The sequence below is a fragment of the Notamacropus eugenii genome, chromosome 3, assembly GCF_028372415.1.
Source record: "Notamacropus eugenii isolate mMacEug1 chromosome 3, mMacEug1.pri_v2, whole genome shotgun sequence".
Lineage (NCBI taxonomy): Eukaryota > Metazoa > Chordata > Mammalia > Diprotodontia > Macropodidae > Notamacropus > Notamacropus eugenii.
In genome coordinates, this window is record NC_092874.1 from 191,359,944 (window position 1) to 191,379,680 (window position 19,737).

The following is a 19,737-nucleotide window of genomic DNA, read 5'->3' on the forward strand; positions in this document are numbered from 1 at the left end:
ATTGAGAACATCCTCAATGAAGATATTAGTAGAGAATAAGCCAGGCTTTGCAAGCACTGTTCTACAATGGGCTATATCTTTATTGTCTCACAATTAACCAAAAGATGTGGGGAATATAAGATTCCATGTAACATGTCATTTGTTGGCTATTAAAAACTATTTGATTTCATAGAACAGAACTCTGCTTTTCAGGTTCTTCTACATCTAGGTATTTCCCCTCCATATATCAAAGTTATTCAAGATTCCTTGGAATATGTTAACAACAAAAACACAATTAGTGTCTGAAGCAGAATTCAAACTTAGATGTCCTGGACACTGGCTCTACTGCATCTTTTATCCTAGACATATTATCACTACCTGTGAAATCCTGAAAATGGTTTTTTAAAATTTAAAATTTTTTAAAATTTAAAAATTTTCCAAATTTTAATTTGGAATCACATCTTTTTTTATTCTCTGTTGCTTTGGAGGGTGAATATAATGTGCAAATAATATAATGAATTAATAATAATAATACAATATGCAAGTAATGAATATAATGTGCAAGAAGCAGCTCAGTGGAAAGAGCTTGGCTTGGCTTGGCTTGACTTGAGAAGGCTGGCCCCTGACCCTAGCTAGCTCTATGGCTCTGGGCAAGTCACTTAAACTCTCAGTGTGCAAACATGCTACATTATGTAACATACACAAAAATAGGCATCAATGAAAAGATAAAGGTAAAATAAAACATTTAAAAACATTTTATTATATTTATTAATGGCACAAAATCCTTTTCATCTCACTAAAATATTAATTTTTTAAATCTTTAAATGTTGATAGTAGTAGCAGACTGTCTATGGACAGCATTTCAATGGTAAGGTGGATAGAATCCTGGGCCTGAATTCAGGAAAAATCTAAGTTAAAATCCAGTCTCAGACAGTTAATAAATGTTTGACCCTGGGCAAATCACTTAAGCTCTCTCTACCTCAATTTTCTCAGCTATAAAATGGGTACCTATCTCTCAGGGTTGTTGTGAGGATCAAATGTGTTTGTAAAGCACTTAGTACAGTTCCTGGCACATAGTAGGTGTTTAAGAAATGCTTGTTTCCTTCATTCTATGTTCTGAGCAGTTAACTGCTTTTGATGCTTTTTATTTGCTCAATTCTATCCCTTCTATTTGGTTAAAGACTTCTAGCAATAATTTTAAAACAGCTTCCTTCATTAAAGAGCACTTCTTTTTTTTTTCCTCCATTGGGGAGTAATTTAATTCAATCTTTTCTCTCTTATCATTTCAGTGATATTATCAATAAGAAAAAGAGCCTTCCAGTCCAGCACTGCCAGTCCCTTAGGATCAGCTGATCATGCTATTGATGGGTCTTTGAAAAGTAACTTCAGTAAAGGCTCTTGCATTCAGACACTAAAAGAGTCTAATCCTTGGTGGATGGTGGATTTGGGATCAATATGTCTTGTGGGGTCTGTTGTTGTCACTAATCGGGAAGATTGTTGCCATGAAGAAATAAATGGAGCTTTAATTCTGATTGGAGATTCACGATTTGGTGGAGGCATATCAAATCCCAGGTACTGATAAAAGTTTTAAACTTTGGACAGAGCATATGAATGAAAAAACTTATTTTTTTTCTTTTAATTTCTATAAGATTTAAAGTTTTTCTAGACACGGAGATTTGTTAGGGGGAATTGAGGGCAATGTCTTGATAATTAAATCTTTTAAAATGCTTTTGGTCAGTCATCTAAACATTGTAGATAAATACTGATAATTGTACCATGTTTTCCATTTGATATTCCACTTGATACATGCAGAAATAACCTATTCTTTAATTAATTATATTATTTATAATTTATATATCATTATAATTATATTTAATTAATCATATCATTTTACAAGCCATAAATTTCTATTTAAAGTTGAGTTCTACTGCTCTTGAATAGGAATATTTATACCATTTTGATTTTTACCATGATTGAAACAATTTCTTTGTTTTCTATCTATTATTAGTTGGTATGAAGAAGTCAAAGAAGACTTCAAGATTTGAAGCCAGGGAGCTTTAGAGGCCAAATGTCCAATATGTTTCCTGCAGGCCACATGCAGTCCACAACACCCTCAAGTGAAGCCTGAATCAAATTAAATTATAATTGGGAAATATTTAACAAAATAAAATTTTAAAATACCATAAAACAGATATTACATTTTAAAACTAAATCAACATGTGACTCTCAGGAATCCTTATGTATAGATTAGTGGCCTCTGTTTTTATTTGAGTTTGGCACCACTGCTTTAGAGAGTAATAGAATCACTTGCAATAAGGGGGAAGACAATGAAAGATGTTCTTGGAAGGACCATAACCAGCGGTTGTGGTGGAGATGACAACAGCTGCATGGTGCAGTACTGAGGCAATCTAATCCAACAAATAAGCACTGTGATAAATGCTAGAGGTTTTTTAAAATTTTTAAAAATGAAAAATAGTTACTGGACTCAAGAAGTTTGTATTTGCCTGAAGAGTTACAACATTTATTCATGTAAAGTAGAGGCAATATGAAAAAATAAGAGGCCAGGAACATTTTCCCATAAGTAATGGTACATGAACTGAACCTCGATGAAAGCTTAAAATTATAATCATCTGAGAGTGCAACCTTGGCATAGTAGTTATCCTGTGCAAAGACAAAGAGGTAAGAGGAGAAGGAATGCTGAACTCAGTGAATAGTAATTAGGTCAGTTTCTCTGAAACAGAAAATGTAGGGGTGAAGCCAAGATGGTGGAGAAAAGGCAGGGACTTGTCTGTCCCACATTTCCCTCCAAACAACTTAAAATAACACCTTAAAATCAATTCTGGAGCTACAGAACCCACAAAAAGATGGGGTGAAATGATTTTCCAACCCAAGACAACTTGAAAGGTTAGCAGGAAAGGTCTATCCCACAAAGGAAGAATGGAGTGCAGGTTATGCCAGTGCTGGTGGTGCCCCAGCAAACAAGGAACAGGCCTTGGGGGACACTGAATCAGCAGAGTCAGTAGCAACAAATTTTACAGCTCTCAGCCCACAGAGAGTAAAGGGATCAATGACTGCTCAGAAAGAGATTACCAGGGTCTCTTTGCTGGAACTGGGCACAGGAATCTGTTTCATTGGCTATACTCAGATCCAGGTCGCAGTACTGTCCAAGGGCAAGAAGGAGCCCTAGCATACCAAAACTTAGGGCTGCAGAAGATTGGGGATCCTAGTCACAGTTCCAAGGCAGAAAAGAGTGCTTGTGGTGGCTAATAGAGCAGACCACAGGCCAGAAGAGTAGTAAATACACCTCTACTGAGATCATAACATCTTGGAAGCACTGAAAGTTTACAAACCTACAGAACTAGCTCTGAAAACAGCTGCACAAAAGAATCTGAAGCTTGTAACAGTGCTCCCTCCACCCTGGGAGTAGAACTCAACTTTAATATAAAGATAAAGGTCAAGAAATAAGCCAAAAACAGATCCTGACCATAAAAAGTTACCATAGTGACAGGGAAGATCAAAATACAAATGAATACAAAATAAGACAACAAAGTCAAAACTGCTACATCTAAGGCCTCAAAGAAAAATGTGAATTGGTCTCAAACCATGAAACTGAAAAATTATTTTTAAAAATGAAACAATTGAGGTAGAGAAAAAATTGGGAAAATAAGTGAGAGTGACACACACAAAAAATTATGAAAAAAAAGTCAACACCTTGGTAGAGGAACAAAAAAATACTAGAGAAAGTAACACCTTAAAAAACAGAATAGGTTGAATGGTAAGAGAGGCACAAAAATCCAACAAATAGAAAAGTACCTTAAAAAGCAGAATTGGGTAAATGGAAAAAGATATACAAAAATTCATTGAAGAAAAGAACTTAAAAAGTAGAATTGACCAAATGAAAAAGAAGCTACAAAAGCTCAATGAAGAATCAGAATTGGGCAAATGGAAGCTAATGACTCCATGAAACATCAAGAAGCAATAAAACAAAATCAAAATAATGAAAAAATAGAAAATGTAAGATGTCTCATTGGAAAAACAACTGACCTGTAAGACAGATTGAGGAGAGAGAACTTTAAAATTATTGGACTACCTGAAAAATGATTTTTAAAAAGAGCCTAGACATCATCTTTCAAGAAATTATCAAGGAAAATTCCCCTTATATCTTAGATACAGAGAGTAAAACAGTAATTGAAAGGCTCCACTGACCACCTCCTGAAAGGGATCCCAAAATAAAAACTCCGAGGAATATTATAACCAAATTTCAAAGCAACCAGGAATGTACCTCAAGAGAATGAGTTGCACTGGATAGATCAGAGAATCATATTGAATCTCTGGAAACTGATAGGATCATCAATGGTGGGCACAGAGTCGGAAGAATAAGGGTCTAGGACAGAAACTTTGGGTACACCCACAGCTAGAAAGAAGAATATAGATGAAGAAGAAGTAAAAGAGACAAAGGAGAAAATATTTAAACAGGTAGGAGGAGATCCAAGAGAGAAGTATTGTGAAAATCAAGAAAAGAAAGAGTCTCCAAGAGGAGAGCATGGTCAGCAAACAAGTCAAAAAGGATGAAGATTGAGAAAAGGCTAACAGGAACCTTTCAGAAAGAGATTTGAGTGGTAAGGTCAGAAGCTAGACTGGCTAAATGACAGTATGATTATATGAATTTAGACCTGATTGAGTGGCCAGATCTACTAATGGTTCTATTTCAACTTGGAAGGACTTCTACAGTGGAGTGTCCTAGGAATAAGTATTTGACCCTAGTCTATCAATTTGACCCTTTTTAATCAATCACTTGGATAAAAGCAGAGATGGCACTTATCCAATTTATAAATGATACAAAGCTAGGAATGAGAATACAATGGGTGTAGGAGCTCAAGAAGATCTTGACAGGATAGAACAGGGGTTGGCCTGTTTTTTATAGCCTGTGAGCTCTGCATGGTTTTTAAATTTTTAGATAAAGTTCACACACAAATAAGCAGCAAACTGGATTTGTCCTGCAGACTTTGCTTTGTTGACACCTGTTTTAGATTATTGGCCAAATTTAAAGAAGATCAATGAAATATGGATAAATATGTAATTTTGCATTTGGGTTCAAAATCTAAATTTCTAAAGTATATGATTGGAATATCCTGTTTTGTTAGTTACTTGTCTTTTTAAGAAATCAGAGACTTTCAGAGGACTGGAAGGTTTAATGATCATCAGGGTAATAAAATAAAGCTGATGCAATCTTAGGATGTGTCAAGAGACATAGCTTCTAAGAATAAGGAGGGTACAGATCCTCTGTATTCTGCCCTGCTTAGGCCTCATTTGAAATATTATGTTTAGCACCACAATTTAGGAAGGATATTGGTAAACTGGAGAATGACAAGATAAGGATGACAAGCATGGTGAATGTTTTCAAGTGCATGCATTATGAGGGTTAGTTGAAGAAACTAGGATACTTAGCCTGGAGAAAATAAACCTCAAGTGAACCAGAAAGCTATATCCAAGTACTTGAATGCCTTTCTAGCAGAAAAGCAATTAAAAGTGTTTTTGCTTGGTTCCAGAGTAGAAGTAGAAACAAAGAAACTTGGCAAAGAGGAAAAGTTAGATTTGATCCCAAGAAAAAAACTTCATCACAGTTAAAGTTATCCAAAGTGAAATGGACTGTTTTGGAAGAAAGTGAGTTATCACTCCCTGTATCTTCAAGCAAAGGGAATTTCAGAAGTCATGTGTGTTTACATTAAGGAGTCTTTCTGAGATCGCTACCAACTCTGAGATTCTGTGAATAGAAGGAAAATATATGGTGGCAATGAATGAAGATGACTTTTTCTTAGGGTTTGAATGGGAAAGGAATGAGAAAAAGAGCCTGAAGAAATTATATGGTTAAGCAGAAGTTTTTAAAGATGGGAAAGACCTGTGCCTGCCGCAAATAATACCAAACTGATTTCAGCTGAGTGGCATTGTCCTAGTCTGTTCATTGCCTGTAGAGGTGGATTTACTGAGATCACGTGAAGAAGAAAGGCTCCTACATTAAGGACTTTTGGAAACTTCCCTTATGTAGTTTTCTCAGTATGTGCATACCCCCTTCAGCATGTGTCCCTGTACCTTGACAATTACAGAAGATGGCACTCGATGCCATCTCCACGTGGAAAGGTGTTATTATTCCAGTAAGAACTGAGGCTATAATCAGAAGGGCTGTCAGAAACAGATCCAGTTGCATTTCTGTTATGAGGCTGATTTTAATACTACATGTTTTCTGAGAGCTAAAATATAACACATTGCAATTTATTACATTGCATTATCTGTGCTTGCTCAATAATTATCGGCATGGCATTAAGAACTTTTCATTTGTTCCTTTGTCTCCCCACACCAAGCACAGTGTCTAGCACATAATAGGTGTTTAATAGAAGTTTCTTGATTGATTGTTCATGACAGTGAAATTCCTAAACTGGCTTTAAATGATAAGGTGCTAGAGTTGTAATTTTGAAGGGGACAGTAGGATCAAAATTTTTCTTTTCATTATTTTAAGGATAGATTGGCTCCTTGACAATGTGAAAAGTTTGCTTAAAAGGAATGTCTTGAAGTAATTGACCAAATCCTCATTGTTCATTTTCTACTAACTGAAAACTATTCTTAGATGATTCAAAGAGTGTTCTCAAAATTAACAATGTGGTTTCTATCTAGCTGTAAAACAATTTCTTCTTTGGGTCCTGGAGAAACAAAATCTTTCTCATGTGGGATGATGAAAGGACGATATGTTACCATTACTATTCCTGGATTTAACAGAGTCCTAAGTTTATGTGAAGTGCAAGTGTTTGGACACCAGCTTAGGTCATCTAATGCTTCCAATTCATCCACTGAGTCTAATTCTAAAGGAACATACATTGGTAAGTTTATTTCCTAACCTCAGATGAACTTCTAGGAAAATTTCTCTGGATGACATACATAGTTTAGAATAAAATCATTTGTGAAAATCAATATTCAAAATAGGATGTTAACCAAATTTGCCTTTTCTTCTTTCCAAACTATGCAAATAGAATTAGCCAGACATGATTTTTAGGAGGAATTTGTAATTCCAATTTCATGTTTATGTTAACTTTTTGTCCATATTGGTAATAATATTTATATTTCATTGTCTATATATAGAAGTAGATAGGATAATGATTAGTGAAAAGCAGAGATGATCAACTCTAATTTCTTTTTGTTTCCTCTGGCAAGGAAAATTCTAGTCTTATTGGGAAAGATAAAATAAACATGAATAATGAGTAATTGATACCCCAAATAAGTGGAGCTATAGTAATAAACACATAGCTACCCTTGATCAGTTCAGTCAATAACATCAGATAACTTACATCCTAGAGTACTGAAAGATATTATTTCTGAGCCATAATCTGTTATCTTTGAAAGATTGTGGAGAACAGAATACATATTACAGGACTGGGGAAGGGCAATTACTCTTTCAGAAAGAGAGATAAGAGTAGAGAGCCTTTACATTATAATCTAGTGAACTTGACATCAAATTCTGACAAAATTCTGCAATGTATTATTTTTTTAAAAATGATTAGTGAATATCTATTGATTGAATGATTACAGAGTCTGAATGGCTTCTTGTAGGATGTGTCACGCCAGACTAACCTCGTTTCCTTTTTTTTGACATGTTTACTAAAATAGTTGATCAGAGGGAATGGTGTATACATATATATATATGTGTGTGTGTGTGTATCTTTTATATATATATACACATATATATACATACATACACATACACACAAATCTTTTATATATATATGTATATAATTTGCCTAGATATCAGGAAACATCTGAAAAATTCTTCCATGATATTCTTGTGAAAAGGATAAAACAATATGGGAAGGATAATTAAAAACTCATTGAATAGCTGGGAAAAAAGTAGTCACTGGTCAACTCAGTGAACTGAACATATTTTTTATCCATGACTTGAATAAAGACATAGATGGCAAGCTCATCATATCTGAATATCACTCAAAAGCTAGGAGATGTATTTGTTCCTCTAGCTAACAAGTCAGAGTACCAAAAGATCTTAACAGACTAGAATGTTGGTCCAGATCTAATAAGATGAATTTTTTTAAAAAATTAGTAAGGATAAGTCTAAAACTTTAAACGTGGATTTAAAAAAAAATCAGTGGTATTATGAGGACAAAATGAGGAGAGATCAATATGTCTGAAAAACATCTAGGGCCCCTCAAAGACTTTAAGCTCAATATTATTCAAAAGCCATAAGGGTTAATGTGATCTTAAGCTGCATTTACAAAACATTCTGCCCCGAATGAGGGAGAAGATAGTTCTTCTGCACTCTGCCCTGATCATAGTATATATGTATATATATATATGCATGTGTATATGTATATGTATGTATGTATATATGTGCACACATATAAATATGTATGTATACCCACATTATATATGTATTTGTATATATGTGTATGTGTTTAAATGCATATTTTCAATCTACATATTTAATGGAAACTCCTTATATGTATGTTCATGTGTGTATATATGAACACAATCAAATATACATAAAAGATGTCTTGGTTAAGTATGTAGATTAATTGAATGTTCATTAGACATTTTAAAATGTAGATAGAAAGGTAGTAAGCTCAAGGTTAGAGTTATAGATGTCATAATTTAACTGTGAGTAAAAAAAATAAGTAGCAATTGAAAATGTCAGAGTTGAATCAAACATGCAGCAACTAATTTTTAAGTGTTACCGGAAAACAGACATTGAAGAAATAAGCTAGCAACACATGTAATCATTTCCTGATTTTTGTGGTAGCATAGGTTCAAGCTAGATAGCACAATGTAATCAAGCTAGCAAGGAGAAAGTTCAATAAAAAGCATGCTAAGTACTAGTCACTGGGCTAGGAGAAACAGCATCAGAAATGAAACAGTCTAAATCCTCAGGCAGTTTACATTCTATTAGATTAAATAAAACACACACACACAAACACAAACACACAAATATATGTGGAGCAATGAACCCTCGGTGAGGAAAATTCCCAACTTTTAAGTGGAGGTTGAGCTCTTTACCTTAATTGACATTTAACTCCTGGCCCCTTTGTGGTTGAGGCAGGTTTAGGGCAATAGGCTGGAAACATTTGGGTAACATAACAGTGTCTGTGGATAGACAGGCACCCAAAGAGGAAGGTGGAAGAAAAAAGTAAACCTTCTTCTTAAAATTCTTGAGTAGATGGGTACAATTGGTGGTATTAGTTCCAGTATTCTGGCCAGAGAGGCTTGTAGGGCTAATGGACTTCCTCGATATGTCCTTTCTCTGCCACAGTTTAGTTCTACCTTCTCCTTTTCCTTTTGCTTGTTACCTCATGGCCTCTGGTTCTTTCTATCTTAATTAATACTACGTATCACCCTAGTTGTCTATGTGCGTGTTTTGTCCTTGGAATTTCCATGTGAAAATCTTATCTGAGCTCTGTACGTCCCCCAAAATAGTGACCTGTCACAGGTAGGTGTTGAACAGATATATTTGTTGAAATAAATTTGTTTAATTAGATTGAACATTTAATTCCCTAAGGTACCTATTGTATATAGACTTTGTAATTTTCATAGAATCACAAAATTTTAGAGGTATAAGGGACCCTCAGGATCATGTAGTTCAAAGTCCTAATGTAGGTAGACTTTTTAAAATACCTTTGAGAAAATGTCATCCAGGTCTCTATTTGAATATTTCCCATGGTTCTTTTGTAGTTGTTGTTGAGTCATTTCAGTCATGTCTACATGACCCCATTTGGGGTTTTCTTGGCAAAGATACTGGAATGGTTTGCCATGTCCTTTTCCAGCTCATTTGACAAATGAGGAAACTGAGGTAAACATGATTAAGTAACATGCCCAGAGTCAGACAGCTAGTAAATGAATGAGGTCAGATTTGAACTCAAGTAGATGAGTTTTCCTGATTTTAGGCCCTGCACTCTAACCACTGCACCACCTAGCTTCCCTATTTCAATGCTATTCATTACTTTATGAGAGAGCCTATTCAGCAACTTTAGAAAACCATTCTTTATGATAGAGCTGAGATCTAACTCCCTGTAACTTCCTTATATTTAGTATCTGCTCTATCTGGGAGAACAAAGTAAGTCATCTGCTGTTTCTGCCAGTACACAGACCTACAAATAATTGAAGACAGCTCTCATTTATCCTCCAAATTGTCTCTTGCCCAGAATATGCATCATTAGTTCACTCTGCTTGTGTTCATATGACATGTACTGGTCACTCCACACAAACTCTCTAGTTTGTTAATATCTTTCTTAAAATTCGACACCCACATTTGTACCCATAACTATAGATGTGGCCCAATGAATGCAAAGTACAATGAGGTTGTTACTTCTGTACCCTCTATTTTTTTAATATATAATTTATTTATTGTTCATTTCTTAACATTCATTTCCACAAGAATATGAATTCAAAATTTTCTCCCCATCTCTCCCCACCCCCCTACCCCAGGACAGCATGCATCCCATCCACTCCTTCCTCCAGTCTGTCCTCCCTTCTATTACCCACCCTTCTTCAATCCTCCTTCCCCTCTATTTTCCTGTAGGGCAAAATAGATTTCTATACTCCATTGCCTGTATAGCTTAATTTCTAGTTGCATGTAAAGCAATTTTTAACATTCATTCCTAAAGCTTTGAGTTACATGTTCTCTCCCTCCCTCCCTCCCCACCTCATTGAGAAAACAAGAAATTCAATATAGGTCATACATGTGTAACAATGCAAAGCACTTCCATAATAGTTATGTTGTAAAAGACTAACCACATTTCCCTCTGTCTTATCCTGCCCTTCATTTATTCCATTCTCTCCCTTGATCTGTCCTCCCACAACAGTCTTTCCTTCTGATTACTACTTTCCCCAATTTGCTGTCCCTTCTATTTTTTTCCCTCACCTATCCCCTTCCCCCTTGCCTTCCAGCAGGGTAAAATAGATTTCCAAGTCCAATTGAGTGTGTGTTATTCCCTCCTTAAGCCAAATCCCATGAGAGTAAGGCTCAATTATTTCCTTTCATCTCCCCTCTCTTCCCTTCCATTGTAAAAGCTGTTTCTTTCCTGTTTTATGTGAGATGATTTGCTACATTCTACCTCTCCCTTTCTCTTACTCCTAGTACATTCCATTCAACAGTAAATTTTATTTTTTTAGGTATTCTCCCTTCATATTTAGCTTACCTTGTGCCCTCTGTCAATATATCGATATATATATATATATATATATGTACATGCACCCATGTACATATACATACCTACCCATATATAATATAAACATAAATACATATCTATACACACCTACATATATATATATTCCCTCTAACTACCCTAATACTGAAAAAGATCTCATGAGTTACAAATAACATCTTTCTATGTAGGAATGTAAACAGTTCAACTTTAATGAGTTCTTTAAGGCTCCTCTATCCTGTTTACCTTTTCATGTTTCTCTTGATTCTTGTATTTGAAAGTCAAATTCTCTATTCAGCTCTGGTCTTTTCAAAAAGAATGCTTGGAAGTCCTCTATTTCATTGAAATTCCATTTTTTCCTCTTAAGTATTATACTCAGTTTTGCTGGGTACACCTACCCAGTCCTTCAGGGGAAAAAATTCTTGGTTTTAATCCTATCTCCTTTGACCTCTGGAATATCATATTCTAAGCCCTTCAGTCCTTTAGTGTAGAAGCTACTAAATCCTGTGTTATCCTGATTGTATTTCCAGAATACTTGAATTGTTTCTTTCTGCCTGCCTATAATATTTTGTCCTTGACCTGGGAACTCTGGAATTTGGCTACAATATTCCTAGGAGTTTTCCTTTGGGGATCTCTTTCAGGAGCTGATTGGTGAATTCTTTCCATTTCTATTTTACCCTCTGATTCTAGAATATCAGGGCAGTTTTCCTTGATAATTTCATGAAATATGATGTCTAGGTTCTTTTTTTTTTTTTTTCATCAGGTAGACCAATAATTGTTAATTTATCTCTCCTGGATCTATTTTCCAGGTCAGTTGTTTTTCCAATGAGATATTTCACATTGTCTTATATTTTTTTCATTTTGGGGGGAATGTTTTGGTAATTTCTTGATTTCTCATAAAGTCATTAAATTCCATCTGCTCCGTTCTAATTTTTAAAGAAATATTTTCTTCAGTGAGCTTTTGAACCTCCTTTTCCATTTGGAGAATTCTGCTTTTTAAAGCATTCTTCTCCTCATTGACTTTCTGGACTTCTTTTGTCATTTGGGTTAGTTTATTTTTAAAGGTGCTATTTTTTTCAGCAATTTTTTGGGTCTCCTTTAGCAAACTGTTGACTCACTTTTCATGATTTTCTGGCATAACTCTCATTTCTCTTCCCAATTTTTCCTTTACCTCTCTTACTTGATTTTCACAATCCTTTTTGAGCTCTTCCATGACCTGAGACCATTGCATATTTTTTTGGAGATTTTGGATGTAGAAGCTTTGACTTTTATGTCTTCCTCTGATGGTATGCTTTGTTCTTCCTCATCTGAAAGGATGGAAGAAAATACCTGTTCACTAGTTCTATAGTCTAGTTCACCTGTTCTATAGTCTTATTTTTTTTCCCTTTTTTGGGCATTTCTGCAGCCAGTACTTGACTTTTGAGTCCTTTGTCAAGTGAAGGGTATACTCTAAGGACCTGTACATTCTCAGTTCCTCCAAGATGGCACAATCAAGGACCTGCACTCTCTTCTGTGAGCAACCTCAAGCACTCTTTTCTGCCCTGGATCTATGAGTAAGATTCCTTCTCCATGGTCACCACCAGATCCACCATGCCAGCACTCCTCTTCATCCAAGGACCACCACTCAGAACTGAGACCGAGATCAGCTGCTCTTATTCCCCCAAGGTCTTTAGACCTAGGGCTCCAAAAGTGGATGCCCTGGGGCCCGGGGTGGGGCCAGATCATGCTCCCCTCTCACCCAGGTGAAACAGTGTTTTTACTGACCTTTGAAGTTGTCTTTGGCGTTTGTGAGTTGAGAAATCTGGGAACTGCAGCTGTTACCCACGATTCCATGCCCTAAAGCCTGCTCCAGTACTTTCCCTGCCATGCAGGTGGCCAAGGCTAGGCTGGGTTCTGCTCTGAACCCAGTGTGATAGACCTTTCCTGTTGGCCTTCCAGGCTGTCTTGGGCTGGAAATCTCTTCCACTCTGTCATTTTGTGGCTTCTACTGCTCTAGAATTTGTTTAGAGTCATTTTTTACAGGAATTTTATGGGCTATGGGGGGAGAGCTAGCGCAGGTCAGTCCTTCTACTCTACCATCTTGGCTCTGCCCCACTCTCTATTTTTCTTAATGGAGTCAAAGATTGTCCTAGAATTTCAAAATAGATTTATCAAGAATTAAAGTCTATTTATAGGAGATAGGGACTGGTGTGATTCCACTGTTGCAGGGAATCGCCAAAATAACTCCCTCTTTGCAACTTCTAGTGTTAGTGATTTGCCAACAGCACTAATTAATAAAAATGACTTGCCCACAGTTATGTAGACACTCTGTGGCACTGTACTTGTACCCAGTCCTTGAATTCCTTGTCTCTGAAGTCAATTCTCTGTCCTCTATGCTGTTTCCTTTCAAAGTCTGTGTATATTTTGTTTAAGTAACATTAAATTAAGATAAATAGTTGGATCAATATATATTTATCAGTCCTTAGATGAAAGTTGTAGTTCTTTAACTATGAAGAGTATTTACTTCTACTTGTTTAATTAATGAATTTCTTTTGTTAAGGGGTGCCCATTTTTGTTTTTCCTTTGTGATAAGTGACTTAATTTATGTATCTTCATTTCAGTTGAAGTGTCAAAAAATAAAAAAACCTTCCAATCCAGTACCTTAAATAAATTTGGAGTTCCTGGAGAAATTTATAACAAGAGTTTGACAAATGATTTAAAATTGGAGTCTTGTATTGAGACACAAAAAGAGAAAGATCCTTGGTGGATGGTGGATTTGCAATCAACATACCCAATAGAATATGTTTCTGTTACTGGCCGGAGAGATTGTTGCCGATATGAGATGGACAGAGCTCTTATTCTGGTTGGAAATTCACAAGAAAATGGTGGTAAATCAAATATGAGGTACTGATATTTGGGCAATTTGAGCTTTGATCTGTGTTAAATATGAAACTATTCATGGAGAATAATTTTATATTTTATCTGAAGTATTAAAATAGTTCAAGTTAAGTTTTATTTATTATTAATACTTATTTTTCAGTATTTGTATCACTTCAACTAAGTTGACATTTTGCAAATCATTTACAAAGAATGTGCCTTTTTATTTTTACAGTACTCAGTATAGTTCAGTAAGTGCAGTATTTATTTGCCTCCTGTCGGTGGTAGAAGACTTAGTAACTTTTCCATTTCCCTGAAAGTCATTTGTTGTTCAGTTATTTCAGTTGTGTCTGACTCTTTGTGATCCTGTTTGGGATTTCCTTAGCACAGATGCTAGAGTGATTTGCCATTTCCTTCTCCAGCTCATTTGACATGTGAGGAAATTGAGGCCAACAGGGTTTTGTGACTTGCCCAAAGTTACACAGCTATTAAGTGTTTAAGGCTGGATTTGAACTCCAGAAGAATCATCCTGACTCCTGGCCTGGCACTATATCCCCTGTACAACCTAGTTGCCCTATTTCTATCTATTTAACATATTTAGACTATAACAATAATTCCTTTATCTCCTAGATACACATGTAAAATTTTTTAGTCAATCAATCTCTCTAAAAGATTTTTTTTTAATTTTACCTGTGCTATATAATGATTTAATTTAGCAATTTAATGCTATTAGTAATTTAGTGAAAGACCTGGCAGATGTGATTGTTCACCCACTATCTGTGATCTTTGAAGAATCCTGGAAACAGAGACATACCACAAAATTGTTACTGCCATCCTGATTTATTCAATTGCTTTCATTTATTTTGTATTTTCTCATCTGTGTGCATGCTTCCTCCAAATAAAATGTGAGATCCTTGACAGCAGGGACTATTTCATTTTTGATTTTGCATGCTCAATGCCCAGCATGGTGTCTTGCATGTGATAGGCACTTAATAAATACTTGTTGAGGAAATGAATGGACTAAGATTTAATTGTGGAAGGAGAATGAGATTTGAAAAGACAAATGGATTCCTTTTCATTTTCATAATATATGAAGTTTTATCTTTGCTTATTAATTAGGGAGACATTATTAGACCTGTAATTTCATTGATCTAAACATTCACGAGTAAACTCCCTCCTCCAATTCAGGATAGCCCCTTCTCTGAATCCTATAGTCTTAGAGAGTTGTTGGCACACTAACAAGCTGTGATTTGAACTCAGATCTTTCTGGCTTTCCAGGCTGACTTTCCATCCACCACGCCACACGGTCTTCAAAAATAGCTCAAATATATGGACAAAAACCCCTCGGTCAATTCTCTGTACTTATTAGAAATGGATGTTTCATTAAATGTGGGTGATATTGATGATTATTTCAATTTTTCCACATCATTTTGTGTATTTAAGCACAAATACTTGTCACCAGAGGATATTCTCCCATATCAATGAGGGAAGTGAAATATGCATGCTGATTCATTTGGTTGGCAGCTGTGCATTTTTCTTTCTGTTTGTTCTAACCTCAATACAGAGTTTCAATAGAAATAGAAAACATAATTTATATTATTGAAGAATTGACCATCTAATCATAGAGAAAGGTTAAAAATAAAGTGCCCATGCTTCAGTTACAGGAAATATGAAGTATGTATATTGTAAAATTGTAGCCAAACAGAGATGTGATCTCTTCACACCAGGAATAAACTGGTTTGGGGACAGTGCAGAGGCTTGAAGGGTAATTTGAAGAAAGAAAGAAAAATGTGATGTTCTAAAAGGAATGAAGGCATTCAAAGGGAGAAAGGCATCTTTGAAAAGACTCAAAGATATTCTTCGTTATATGAGAAGGCTCACTGGGAAAAGAGAAAGGAAGGATACAGGGGGAAATGTAGGCAACATAAAAACAAAATGCATTAATTAAAAAATCACGTTTTTAAAAAAGCTAAAAGCTCAGGGTCAGGAGGAAGTGAATGTGGTATGGGGAGGAGTAGGTATGACATGTTGTAGTGGAGAATGCCAACTTACATTTGCGATGATTTGGCTTCAGAATAGTTATAGCGTTTGAACTGCTTACCTGAGTGCCCAAGATAAAAAAATTTAAAATACTAGAGAAGGTTCAAAGACAGTAAGGACTGAGAAAAAAGCCATTGGATTTCATAACTAAGTGGTTTTTTGTCAGAGAAAACATTTTCATGGGGTTGAGGAGTGTGTTGGTGGAAAAAAAAAAACAAGGTGGGAGCAAATATAAACATTTTCTAGAAATCTAGCAGTCAAAAGGACAATGGGGCAATAACTTAAGAGAATGACAATGTCAAGGGGAAACTTCTTAGACTAAGAGAGCCTTAAGCAAGTTTGTTGGCAAAAAGGAAGGAACTAGTAGGGAGGGAGACAATGAAGACAAGAGCAAAGGAATGTTTGACAGAACAATATTCCAGTGGAGACCAAAGTTGATTGGATTAAAACCACAAATGAAAGGCTTATCCATGTCAATAAGTTGGAACACCAGGAGCTATAATTAGGATAGCATGATAATAGTGTTTGCACTAGAGTGCCATGTTCGGGGAAGGCAGCGGAGGACTTTGTGCCATGAAAGTCCATAGACTAGCATCAGCATGATTTGTATTCTTCTGCCTGATAGGACCACCACCTGAATTTTTTAGGGTGATTGGCCCTTTTGTATTTTTTTACTATTACCCCAGAGGCATAGCTTTAAAATAAAAGGCTTCATATTTTTTTTTACTATTTTATTCAGGATAGATACTTTATTTGTTTCCTTTCTCTTTAAAGAAAATTTTATTTTTTTATTAAATTCCACTGTCACCTCCAATGACACCCCTTTGCCTTTACCCAAGAGAAAGCCTTCCCTTGTAACCAATACATTCAATAAAGGAAAATAAGTCACATGTTGTCCATGTCTGAAAATGTATGTCTCATTCTTCATCTATATTCTACTTCCTTTCTACTGAGAAGAAAGCGGCATACTTGACTCTCACTCCTCTTAAGTCACAACCAGACATGGCATCTATCAGAGTTCTGATGTCATTCAGCATTGTTTTCTTTAAATTTTTGAGGGTGTCATATAAAAGGTTTTCCTTGTTCTACTTATTTCTCTTGGCATAAATCACTCAGTCAACAAGCAATTATTAAGTGCTTTGGCTCATACAAGTCCCAAATTTCTCTGAATTCTTCATATCTGTATTTCTTATAGTATAAGACTGAGTTACTTCCCAACAGATGGACACCACATTCTTTCCAGCTCTTTGCTACTACAAGAATTTCTGCTATAAATTTTTTATATGAGTGAATTTTTTCCTTCTGTCTTTGATATCCTTGGAGTATATACCTAGTAGAATTATTATTATTACTGAGTATACATAATTTAGTGACATTTTTCTGCCTTAAGATTCTTTAAGCAGCCTAAGCAGTCTTCCAAAGAATGACAATATGATTTATGTCTAGATGTGCTGTGATTCCTACCTTGGCTCCGGGGAAAAAACAATTTTTCCAATGTAAGGGAATGAAAGGACAATTTGTGACCCTCACTGTTCCAGGATTAAGAAAGACTTTAACAATGTGTGAGGTACAAGTGTTTGCTAAAATGTCAGATGCTGAGCTCAAAAACCAATTGAATATGACTGAAAATACTACCCAACACCAGCCCGCTGGTAGGTATATTTTCTATATTAAGGTGAATCAAATGCCTTTTGAGAAATGGTTTTCCCATATAATACAAAATTTAGAATAAAACTGTTTATAAAAATTGCAAAGGAAACTCAATGTACCCTAAAATTGTTTTTTTTTCTATCCCAAACTGAACAAAATAGAATTAAACAAAATCACTGCGAGATACTTATAATGTAAGAATTAGTTTTCAGACTGTATCCTTGGCAGTACTTAGCACAGAATAGTATTTGATTGTATTGACTTAGAGCTTTTGCATATGTTTTCAGCATGTTCTCATGTTTCAGGCATCTCACTTGTCTCTTAATTGTCTCTATTGAGTTTTACAACATAAAGTAAAGATGTGAACAGTTTGAATGTACTCCTCCATGAAAAACCCAATCAGGTTGAGCTGTTTGCTTGTTTTTGTCATGGATCTGGTGATCTTAAAGGAAAACTACACTAAAATATCAAATAATTACCTCACTTATTTGATTTATTTTATTTTAGGAGACTAGACAAAGCATAAATTATAGTTTATAAAATTGATTCCTACAAATGTTTATTAAATTTGTAGATTAGTAAATACATTGTGATCTTATTTACTCTCTTCCTTCTGTTGTGTATGTGTGTGATGTGTGAATATGTACACTTTCACCAATCTTTTCATTTCCTAGTATTCAGCTGAGTAGTAGGTGGCAAAGAATGATCAGCAAGAGCCTGCATTTCTCTTTTCTCTCTGGTTGTCTTAGGTTGTATCTGCAAGATCAGTTAGCTACATATATGCATTGATTGGTCCAGCAATTTTAATTCATTTGTCAATTCATTGAAAGAATTAATCAAACCAAGAAAATGTTGTGTTTATTGCTTCTGAAAATATATATCCATCAGAGTAAAATTTGTCCATGCTTATAAACACAGCTACATTATCTTCCAAGTTTTGTTAGGAATATTAAAATGAAAAAGTACAGAGTACAACTTTGGTTGTGTGGTCGTCCAGTTTGGCATTCTATCTTTCATGTCTTCATTCTTCACATAAAGCATACAAAGATAAACATGAAAAAAAATGATAATTGACCAAAGAAGGATAAACTGCTTACATTCAAATATAGAGAGATGGTACACATGTCCCCTCTGATCCCTGTCACCATCAGGGTTCATAGAGTCCAGTTGGGCAAAGCATGGGAGTGGTTCTTCTGTTAAAGAGAGAAGGGGAAGGAAGGTTAGTGAAAATTATCACACATAATGAGGGTGCACAAACAGATTTCAATACAAACAAGGAGGAATGGAGTGGGCAGGATCCACCGATTCTTGAACCTCACTTTCATCAGAACTGGTCAAAAGAAAGAAGAAGACATATACACACAGACAGAGCTGGGTACAGAAATACATTTCACTCAGCAATGAAATAGGAGAGAGAAAAAAGAAACTGGGAAGGGGAAAATAAAGGACTGGTAAAATATGATATCCATCTCTTTATAGTGAAATGAGGGAAGGAGAATTCAGAACAAGACAAATATTTTTTTAGGACATGGCCAATGTGGACATTTATTTTTGATTAATTATACACATGTTTGGTTTTCCTTGGGGTCTCAATGGGAGAGACAGGAAAGGGTGGGAAAGTAAGAAGGAAAATCTTGATTAAAAAAAGTAAAGGGGAAAAATACACAACAGGTGGGGATCACATGGAAGTAGTGACCCCAATGGGAGGTACAGGCTGACAATGACCAGATTTAAGAAGAATTCAAATATAGTCCTCAGTAACATGCAGAATAAATTATGGGGTTAAGTTCAGAAAATTTGGGGAACATCCAGAGTCTCTGGAAGTGAATTACAGGAGGTCATCCATGTGCTTCCACAAGACTCTGCTGGTTCCCCCTGTCAGGCACTGGGAAAGATGTGAATAGTCAGAAGAGGTCCTGAGAACAGGCCCAAGACAAGTCTGAGGCCTTCTGTATCTAAGACACCAACCTTCCTTCACATGAACCTCCCAGCTCCCAAACATTTAATTGGAACTTGA

The 19,737-nt window shown here is 35.5% G+C and overlaps 1 protein-coding gene across 1 annotated transcript in view; it reads left to right on the plus strand.

Annotated features, from left to right (window-relative positions):
- The window catches only part of LOC140533653 (uncharacterized), a 146,444-nt gene that overhangs the window by 15,459 nt on the left and 111,248 nt on the right, over positions 1 to 19,737 (plus strand). Inside the window, exons 3-6 of the mRNA XM_072653674.1 lie at positions 1,269 to 1,551; positions 6,649 to 6,851; positions 13,775 to 14,057; positions 17,517 to 17,722. Of these exons, the coding sequence (XP_072509775.1) occupies positions 1,269 to 1,551; positions 6,649 to 6,851; positions 13,775 to 14,057; positions 17,517 to 17,722 (975 nt within the window). The remainder of the gene's footprint in view (positions 1 to 1,268; positions 1,552 to 6,648; positions 6,852 to 13,774; positions 14,058 to 17,516; positions 17,723 to 19,737) is intronic.